Source organism: Scardinius erythrophthalmus, assembly GCF_964197995.2.
Source record: "Scardinius erythrophthalmus genome assembly, chromosome: 25".
Classification (NCBI taxonomy): Eukaryota; Metazoa; Chordata; class Actinopteri; order Cypriniformes; family Leuciscidae; genus Scardinius; species Scardinius erythrophthalmus.
In genome coordinates this window covers 10357194-10367593 of record NC_138245.1, presented here as the reverse complement: position 1 = coordinate 10367593, position 10400 = coordinate 10357194, and the positions used below count along the sequence as shown (strand labels likewise).

The window sequence follows — 10400 nt, the reverse complement described above, 5'->3', positions numbered from 1 at the left end:
AAGTTAGTGCTTCTAATTGACTTCACTTGTCTCCGTTGAATCCAATGGGGTCGCTGTGTCCAGTTTATATACTGTCTATGTTCGAATACGGCCTCCGAAGTGTGCAGCCTTTGAATTGGGACATACTTCGTCGCTCCGCTGTGACGTTTCGTCGCGCCGCTGTGACGCAATCGGCCTTTAAATACGGCCTTCGGAGGATGCAGACTTCACATTGGGACACAGCTTATGACTCTCTATGGACTTCTCCCTAGCCTGGTGAGCTGGTGCCTGTTTACATCACAGGGCACCACAACTGCAGTAGCCACCGTTCAACCTGAAGAGGGCAGCACTCAGACGTTTTTACACCATATATTGTAGAATTAAAACACTTTATACCCAAATGTCAAACAAAATACGCTTGAATCAATGAACAGCATTAATAAAGCCCCAGTCTTACAGATCATTAACTAAAAAAAGTTGTTTTAGGGTTTAGTTACCCTTTAAGAATTTTCCATAGGAGGAGTTAATAAAATGAAAAAAGTGTCTATGTAACAATAATTTGGTAAAGTCTGATGTCTGAAGTCTGCTAAATCTGTATGTCCTATTCTTGGGCAGTGTCACATGTATTAGACATATTAGTCACAGATTTTTTTTTTTTTTGTCAAAATATCATAATTTGGTTGGACTCACAGCTTTTGACATCAACAACAAATCACCATCCAGTGCAGTATCTTGCACTGTACAATATGGACATCAACATACTAAAGTATAGCCTTTTACTTAGAATTACCCTTCTTTAATGATACCGTTATGATTCTTACTCATTGGGAAAATCTATATTCATTGGGGAAAATAAGAGAATCCAAAGTTCACAAACCTCAATCTCTAAATAAAACCTCTCATGGCTGAATAATTTGTCTGATCAGGTATGAACGCTACAGCATGCTGCTGTTTATGGGAATTTGACAGTCTTCCTGTTGCTTTGAATTAGTGGTGAAATGTTTCTCTTTCAGTTCCACTCAGTGCTGCTGCCAGCTAGGGAGTAGACAGTTCATGCATCCGGACAGGAAGAGACCAGCCATTTAGCACATCACAACAGTTTAAGGTACAGTGCACATACATATATATCAATATGTATCTGAACAACACCAGCCTACATATTTTCAATTTATGTGTGAAATGTGTTTTTTCCCTGATCTGTTCAGATCTAATCTGTACTGTATGTATACATTTAATGCTAATGCTAAGTGTTTTCTATGGATTGTGTTATTTATATTTAAAATTATTTTGCTTGTGTTTATGGTTCTACACAAGAGAAATATCATGGTTCATGCGTGGATATTTGTTGATATCAACTGTCCTTGATTTGTAACAGAGTGGCCATATGTGTTAGTAATATTCATTTAGTGAATATATTGTATATTGTGTTACTCATATTGTACAGTTGGATATAAAAATAAAGTTGTAAAATGTCAAATTTATTAAAAGATAAGTAAAAAAAAATTCTACAGCAGTAAATAAACCCAAGTCACGTCACATGACACATTCCAGCAAAGTGACTCCTCTTATCTGCATTTAATTATAGCTTGCCTTAATTCAATATAAGCATAACATCAACTTGTTCACAGTCATGTGGTTTAATTCATCTGACTGCAAGACAAAGGTCTCTTTTAGGGCAACATAATAAATCAAAACCTTGCTTGTCTCAACCATTTCCTCATTCTCCAGCAAAAGCAGAGTGCTTTTATTTTTATTTTTATTATTCATTTGTACATTGTAAATACTTAAAGATTAATTAAGTTGCATGTACACTACCAGTGAAACAGTTTGGACACAACTAGTTATTTCAAGCATAAGGCTTGAGAGAAACATTTCAGGCAAGCGTGTGCTAATTTTGTACTTTGAGTGTCATTCGTCATGCAGAACACTGTGCATTTGAGAACTAAGTGAGATTAGAGAACTGGTTAAAGCAAGCTTTAGGGAGCTGTGTTAAAAAGATAGAGGATGTTTATTTTCACTTGTAAAGCCAGTTAAACTGGTCAGACCAACAACTAACAAGCATGTCATAACGTAGATTAGTTCTTAAACAAACTGTATATATAAAGACATTGATAAAAGACATAGATCACATTGTGTAGTAAATTATATATATATATAAAAAAAAAATTTATATATATATATATATATATAATATATACATATTTTATAATGTTAAGTTTATTCATTAAGGATATGTCACAATAAAAAAATGTAGGCACAAAACCAAAAGCTGATTGTTGCTGGGTTGTGCTGGATTGGCTACACAGGACAGGAGCTGATGTAATTAGTACTTTTGTACTAGATGTCACTGTGTTTAAAATAGAAACAATTGGATTAGCCAGGAGCTGATTAAATCGGTCACCTATTCTGACAGTTAAAAACCCTAATCTTATGCCCATGATGTGTCTCTCATAGGCTAGATTGAAAATGATGTTCCTTTGGTGTGTTTTGGTTCTTGTGAACCTGGTCTCAGTGACTACAAGCAACAATGCAGGAGTTAAAGTCAGACTAACTCAGAAGATGCTTGAGTATGGTAAGTGATTAAAACAAGACTGCTTGTAACACTTAGGAATAAAAAAAAAGCATGTAGGTATGATGTATGGGATCAGTATCCCGCCAAATGTATTGTGGCCATGGAGCAAAAAATAATAAGCTTGAATCAAAAATGTAAAAACACATGTAAAAAATATATTGCTCAGACTGAAAAAAATAATGCGAAATGATCAGAATAGCGAACAACATGGTCACGGATCAAAATATAATAAGCGTGAATAAAAAAATAACAAGCATAAATAAAACCTTTAAACACAATAAAAAATATTTTGCACAAAACTTAAACTTATGTTCATGTTTTCTTTAAAATTATGTTTTCCTTGGTTTTATTACTCTGCACTTTATGCTCTCTTGCATTTTCTACTCATAATTTATTTTTTTGGAAGCTTGTGCTGTTTTTCTCTTCGGTCTTCTTTCCATGTTCTTCGCTTGCTCTTACAAATGTTGCAGTTTAACACATACGTAACCGAGACGTTCCCTTTCAGTCGCTCACGTTCGACGTATTCAGAGGATGCATTCTTTGAAGGGTTCATTTTGTCGAATAAAAAGATAAAACGTTACATTCTGTTTTTAAAAAGCTTTTACAAGCTTCCATGCTTGCAGTTGCCAGATTTTAAACCCCCCAATCAGAGCTTTTCTGTTACATACATCAGGATACATTTTCTGTCCGGTGGTTTACTTAATATGCTCACACGCTTCCTCTACATTGCAGAAGTGATGATTTGAAAACACAGACGAGTAAGCTGGAGTTTAGCGATCTCCATTTGAGATATTTTGCTTAATGAAAGTGTCAGTGTTCTGTGTACTGTTACTAGCAGCTGTTACTAGCAGCTTTTTTTCTGCTTGCTGCGACTAAATCCTAAATCCTTCAAGTTCTCTGTGAAGTGTAATAAATCCAAATATGGATCTTGACAATATTTGCGATTGTAGTTGCTGAATAAATGCACTTTGTTTTTGTTTTTGCTGTTTTTATTTTTTATTTATTAGAAAAACAATGTAATTTGAAATGATTGGAATTACTATTAGGAATTTCCCCCTTTTAATTTTTGAGAGAAGTTTCTTGTTTTACCAGTTTTCTTAATGTGGAGAGTTGTTAATATATTTGATGAATAGTCCTATAAATCAGGAAACTGGATGAGGTAAAATATACCTTGTGTATGAGTTGACATTCTCTTGATTTGTGCTTAGGTGAAAGTGCAATTCTGATTAAATGTAAAAAAAATATTTCTCAAATGACAACAATCGTTGATTGCAATTTTGAGTAAAATAATTTTTACAATTTATCAATTTATGCAGCATAACAAAAATGTGACTAAGTTTTCATTGGCTAAAACTAGACTAAAATTCCCAGACATTTACCCACGGTTTTACAGACAAGGCTTAAGCCTAGTCCTAGACCAAAATGCATATTTGACCTGTTTTAACTGTGTGGCGAGGGCGGCGAGTCTGTGATGGGAAATGAGCGGTGAGTAAGTGGATCAAGTGCAAAATGTCTAACAACTGTTCCCTTTCGTGGTCACTACAAGTTACAACGTGATGACGAATGGGGTTTCGCTTAGAAAGCCTCTCACCTTCGAGTATACAAAATGAGCCAATGGCAAGAAAATGCCATGGGTCTGCAGAATTTGCATAGTGTAACTCCGCCCCACATCGTGGATATATAAGGAAGTACGCTGGCAACATGCAGTTATGTTTTCGCTTCGGAGCCAAGAGTTTTCTACACTCCCACAAGCCATTCTGAATTATCTTCACTCTACGAGACGAGCGGCTCTCCAGTGTGTTGGTGCAACGGCGCCTTCCAGCGAGATCACATTGCCTGCTGCTGATCTGTGCAGTGATCTGCCGACAGTGTGTGTGCTTCTTCCTGGGTGCTTCAGCACTCTGCTGAGCTTTTTCCTCTCTCTAAAAGAGCTGCACGTGGCAAGTCTTTTTCAAGACGGCTCGCCCGTGTGTTTTCTGGATGTGGGCGTGTGATTCATCTGCCTAGCGGTCATGAGCGCTGTTTGGCGTGTTGGGCTTAATCACGCTCAGCAGCGCTCGTGGATGAGTCATGTTTTCATTGCGGGAAAATGACCATCGCAATGTTTAGATCGAGATCTCCGTGTGGGTAGAGTCCCCTCTGCCACACCCCAATCCATCTCTTCCTCAAGAGGGGATACTTTGGCTGGTGGCAGGGTGATCTGAGGGTTACCGTACTGCCACCATTGTTTTCTAAGAACTGATGCCCCTTCCTCCAAGCCCCAAGAGGCTGTGGATGGCAGTGTGCGACGCTCTGCCTCGCCACCCTCGTCCCCCTCTGTCGCCAAACCCCTGGCAGAGCAGGCTCCCGTGGAATGCTGGCCCTTCCCTGGCCTCCTCTGTCAGGACACGGCAAATGACCGTGCCCCCACACCAGGACGCTATGCCTCCCACGTCCAGGCCGGTCATTCCGCCTCGCAACTTAACCGAGGGTACGTCTGTGGTTCTAGATCGCTAGATCGGATATCGGAGGGGAGAAAAAAAAATCCGATACCTATGATCCGATACCTATTAGGGGTGGAACGGTACATGTATTCGTACTGAACGTACGTTCGGTGCATGGATTTACACGGAGAATACACTGTATAAAAATAAATAAAACTCGCGTGCACATTAATTAATGTAATACGGACAGGCCCGGGGTGGGTAATCGGGAAATCGGGAGAATTCCTGGTGGGCCGCTTCACTTTTGGGCCGGTCGAGGATTATTATTATTTTTTTCACATTTCAATGTCACGTTAGTTACATTACACGTTCCGCATTCTGACACCGCAGTGCGCAGCCTCTGCATGGGTTGTACCATATGAGGGAGTTCTCCCCTCCCCTCCTATAGAGTTGGTTGGGTCCATAGCCCGTCAAACTGCTACTGGGCGGCACCGCCGGCGCCTACCGATAGCTGGGCCGGCCCTACCGTAACGGTACGCGTCAGGGAGGATGGATGGGAGGAAGAGGCCAGGAGGTATGGAAGCTTGTTTCCGCCACAGAATAAAACATTTTAAAAGATAATTGCGACTTTTTATCTCACAATTGCGAGTTTACATCTCGCAATTCTGACTTTATTTCTCAGAATTGCGAGATACAAAGTCAGAATTGCGTGAAATAAAGTTGCAATTTTGTGTTATAAAGTCAGAATTGCGAGATATAAAGTCAGAATTGCCTGAAATAAAGTCGCAATTGCGTGTTATAAAGTCAGAATTGTGTGATATAAAGTCAGAACTGTGTGAAATAAAGTGGCAATTGCTTCTTATAAAGTCAGAATTGCGAGATATAAAGTCAGAATTGTGTGAAATAAAGTTGCAATTGCTTCTTTCTGTTACGGTGGGACAGATGCAAGAGGCGTGCGGATCCATGTGCAAAGCTTTTAATCAGCGAGATGCGTTCAAAACAGGCAGAGACTTAATCATGAACAAACAGGCAAAGGTCAGAACCAGCAGAAACAGCCATGAAGACTGGGCCAAAACGTAGTACAAAACCAGGCAGATGATCAGGACAGGCAGCGAACACTCAGAGTCGAAGGACAAAGCAGAGGTATCAGAGGCAGGCAGCAGACAGGGAGATATCCAAAACAGAAGGGTCACAAAACGGGCGGGCAGGCAGACACAGAAATGAACATTCAGTAAAGTTCATAATAGTTAACCAATACTCCACAACCAGTGAGCTCATGTATCAGTAATTTATAGTCCCTGATATTGACTACAGGTGTGGAAATAATCAAAGCAATGAAATATGGGAAATGTAGTACAAAGTAACCTGTAACTGTGTGTGCAGTGAAAAAGTCTTAGGGAACAGGTGACCTCTAGTGGTGATAGAATGGAAACAGCAGGTGTAGAATGTGTCACACTTATAAAGTCAGATTTGCAAGATATAAAGTCAGAATTGTGTGATATAAAGTAGCAATTGCGTGTTATAAAGTCAGAATTGCGAGATATAGAGTCAGAATTGTGTGAAATAAAGTTGCAATTGCTTCTTATAAAGTCTAAGTGAATTATTATTTAACCTTTACATCATTTGTTGAACCATGGTATTGATACAAACTACATAATAGTAAGAGCTGAACTGTTGCTTCATTTATCCAATTTGGAAAAAGTGCTAATTTGGAATTCCACCATGGAAAAAGTGGGCCGGTCTTGGGCCTGAAACTCCCGGGCTGAAAAGTGGCCCCACTCCGGCCCTGAATACGGAACTAACGTTACTGTTAGATACGCGCATATACATATGCGGGTTCTTTAGGGACACCTAATCTGTAGCCCCGCCTTAGCTCTGAACGCGCAAACTGTTGTTGTGGACTATATACTGGAGAAGTATTTGTTCTCCATTTGAGTGAGATGTTTTTATGTGGCTAATTGAGCAAAGTGCTTCCATATATTTTATTATTAGTAGTATTAGTTCAAGAATAAAATAAAAATATCGGATTGATATCGGTATCGGCAAATAGCCAAAGCTGCGGCATCGGTATCGTATCGAAAGTGAAAAAGTGGTATCGGGACATCCCTAGTATAAACACGGAAGTGGATGCATGCACCACTGACGCACGCCGATTGGTGTCGATGTCTCTGAAGAGTGCTGTTGTTTACAATGAGTGAGTGATCTGTCTGTGATCTTCTAGGAAGACTCTCCCAGTGCTGATGGTTCTACAGCGCGAGTGCAGCGGTGATCGCGAGCTTTGAGCTCTCAACTGCTGTTTTAACAGCATCAAATTTCTGTGTTTGTTGACGACTGGTTAGAGGGCGGAAAAGTGAGTGCTTTACTGTTTCAGTTCACTTTTCAGTGTTGCCGCGGTCATTCCCCTGTGTACTCCGGCACTGGTGATGGGTCCCATTTCCTGAAAGAGCAACATGGGTGCGTTTGCGTCTTTTTCAAGATGCCATTCCACCCATGCGTTTCTGGATGCGATCGTTCCCTGTCCCCTCAAAGCTAGACTAAAAACACATCTCTTTGACCTAGCATACACATAACACATTATAGACTTCTATAATTCAATGTTAGGCTGCATAGATCAGGTCAGCCGGAACCGGGAACACTTCCCATAAATCCTGATGTACACATTACATCATAAAAAGAAGGGCATCTACGCTCATTTTAGTGTTTTTGTTTATCCCGAGGTTTTCCCGCAGCCTGGTGGATCCAGGCTGTATCCAGATCTGATGAAGGACCTGCGCCTGGACCCGATGTCATAGCGGGGTGCTAAAGTGCCAACTAGTTTCTCCTTATGGAGGATCCCTTTACCACTCTACAGATAAAGCGTTGTCGGGAAAATTCGTTTCGCTTATCTAACCCCGAAGTGATAAAATTCTGTATCAAAAATGTTAAGGCCAGACAAGTAGTTTTTTTAAGGCTTGGTTTGTAGGGAATTACAAACCTGCGCACATATATTCAAACGCGCATACCAATAGACTGAACTCGTAATATGCATGTGCATGCCATCAGTGTTCTCACAGGTTTCGCGTTTAAAGTCTGTGTAGAGTTTCCTGTTAAAACGGTGTCGTGTTTGCGGCCCCTTAATTAATAACTTATATATATAGCATTATACTTCATTTCCTATGATCCTCCTTGGCCCTCACTTGCACCTCCTTCACTGATCACCGTTACCTGTCACCCATCATCATTGATCATCCTACAGCTCTATTTAAGGACTCTTGTCACTGAGTCTCATGGTCTGGTCTGGTCATGGTCACCATATAATATTCATCACAACTGCATTATTCTCCCTGCACCGCTCACCCTCTGCACATTAAATAAACTTCTTTGTATATTCACCTCAATCCTGTCTGCCTATGTCTGAGTGTGACACCCCCATTCTATTTTTTAGTAAAGCAAGTTTTTCATTTCAGGGAGAAGCAAGCTATTTCTGGTTGCAATATGCAGCAATATACGGTGACCGGGAGGGGACATGTTCGGTTCACTTATTTTTGTCGTGGTCACAACATATAAACTCGTGGGAACGTGATATTAAGTCGTGGGAACGTCATAATATCTCGTGGGAACGTCATATTAAGTCGTGGCCACAAGATCATTTTGTTGAGGTAACGACATAATGATGTCGTGGCCACGCGATGCAAAGTCGTGGCCTCGAGATCATATGTTGAGGGAACGATATATTTTTCTCGTGGCCACGACTTCATATTTTGAGAGAACGACATCTGTTTGTCGTGGCCACGAGTTGAGGGCTACCATAGCATAGACTGGGCTACAGCAGAGATGGATATGATGACAGAAGAAATAACATGATTTTATTTTAAATTAGGAATGTCATATAAAGATATAGTGCTGTCTTTGGCATTAAGACATGGGTACGTTATAAGTGAAAGACACATGAAGCGCATTCTTAGACTTTTTTGTTGCACGCATATTTAGGGACCGTCTCAAAATTACATGCGACATTGGCAAACGTTTCTAACTTCAATAGCATTTGAAGACAATGACTTACAGTCATAAAACCAACTGTAAATTGTTCACACAGGTCTCATGTATGATGCACACCTTTTAGTTTTTTTACATTTATGACAATAAACTGCTAAATCATATGCAAATATGGCTATGTAGGCCTATTTCACTACTGTATGGGATCATACACAAAATATGACAATATTTAAAGCTCAATATAATTTGAAGACAATGACTTACAGTCATACAACCAACTGTATATTCTTCATATAGGTATCATGTATGATGCACACCTTTAATATTTTTTATATTTATGACAATAAACTGCTAAATCATATGCAAACATTGCTATGTATTTCACTACTGTATGGGATCATATACAGAATATGACAATATTTAAAGCTCAATATCATTTGAACACAGTGACTTACAGTCATAAAACCAACTGTACATTGTTCATAGGTGTCAGGTATGTGGCAATAGTGAAATACATAGCAATATTTGCATATGATTTAGCAGTTTATTGATATAAAAATCTAAAAGGTGTGCATCATACATGAGACCTGGGTGAACAATGTACAGTTGGTTTTATGACTGTAAGTCATTGTCTTCAAATGCTATTGAAGTTAGAAACGTTTATGCCAATGTCGCATGCAATTTTGAGACGGTCCCTAAATAGGCTATGCGTGCGACAAAAAAGTCTAAGAATGCGCTTCATGTGTCTTTCACTTATAATGTACCCATGTCTTAATGCCAAAGACCGCACTATATCTTTATATGATATTCCTAATTTAAAGTAAAATGTTATTTATTCTGTCATCTCCATCTCTGCTGTAGCATGCTATACGGTTACAGTATTGGCCGCTGTGGCCATAGATATCATATAAAGGCTAGATGTCTTAAGGCGGAGTCACTTCCGGCATCACCGGCGGCCATCTTACCACAGGGCTCTGTGAATTAAGGTGAGTGAGCAGCACGCACACAAATCCTCTTATCTCGCTGAAATCTGGACGGATTTACAAACGGTTTGGTTTCTTACAAACGTTATTAACGTGGCTATAATTCTGAATGCTTAAACATTTTGAACATAATTATTCATATGTATGCAGTATAATAGCTACATCTCTGACGTTTATAACAAACCAAACCGTTTGAAAATCGGTAGAAAATTGAGCAAGTTATGGTTATTTAAAAGTACATGCACCATGTTATGAGTGAGCGAGCACCCTGTGGTAAGATGGCCGCCGTGTGCGGATGTCGAGCTCCATTGGCCAGCAGCGCGGACGAGACATCTAGCCTTTATATGATATCTATGGCTGTGGCTCCCTCAACTCGTGGCCACGACAATAGATGTCGTTCTCTCAAAATATGAAGTCGTGGCCACGAGAAAAATATATCGTTCCCTCAACATATTATCTCGAGGCCAC

The 10400-nt window shown here is 39.8% G+C and overlaps 1 protein-coding gene across 1 annotated transcript in view; it reads left to right on the top strand.

Moving 5' to 3' along the window:
- Positions 1-995: 995 nt before the first annotated feature.
- Positions 996-10400, top strand: part of LOC308686183 (bactericidal permeability-increasing protein-like) — a 72904-nt gene continuing 63499 nt past the window's right edge. Inside the window, exons 1-2 of the mRNA XM_081358629.1 lie at positions 996-1084; positions 2434-2551. Of these exons, the coding sequence (XP_081214755.1) occupies positions 2446-2551 (106 nt within the window). The 5' untranslated portion in view covers positions 996-1084; positions 2434-2445. The remainder of the gene's footprint in view (positions 1085-2433; positions 2552-10400) is intronic.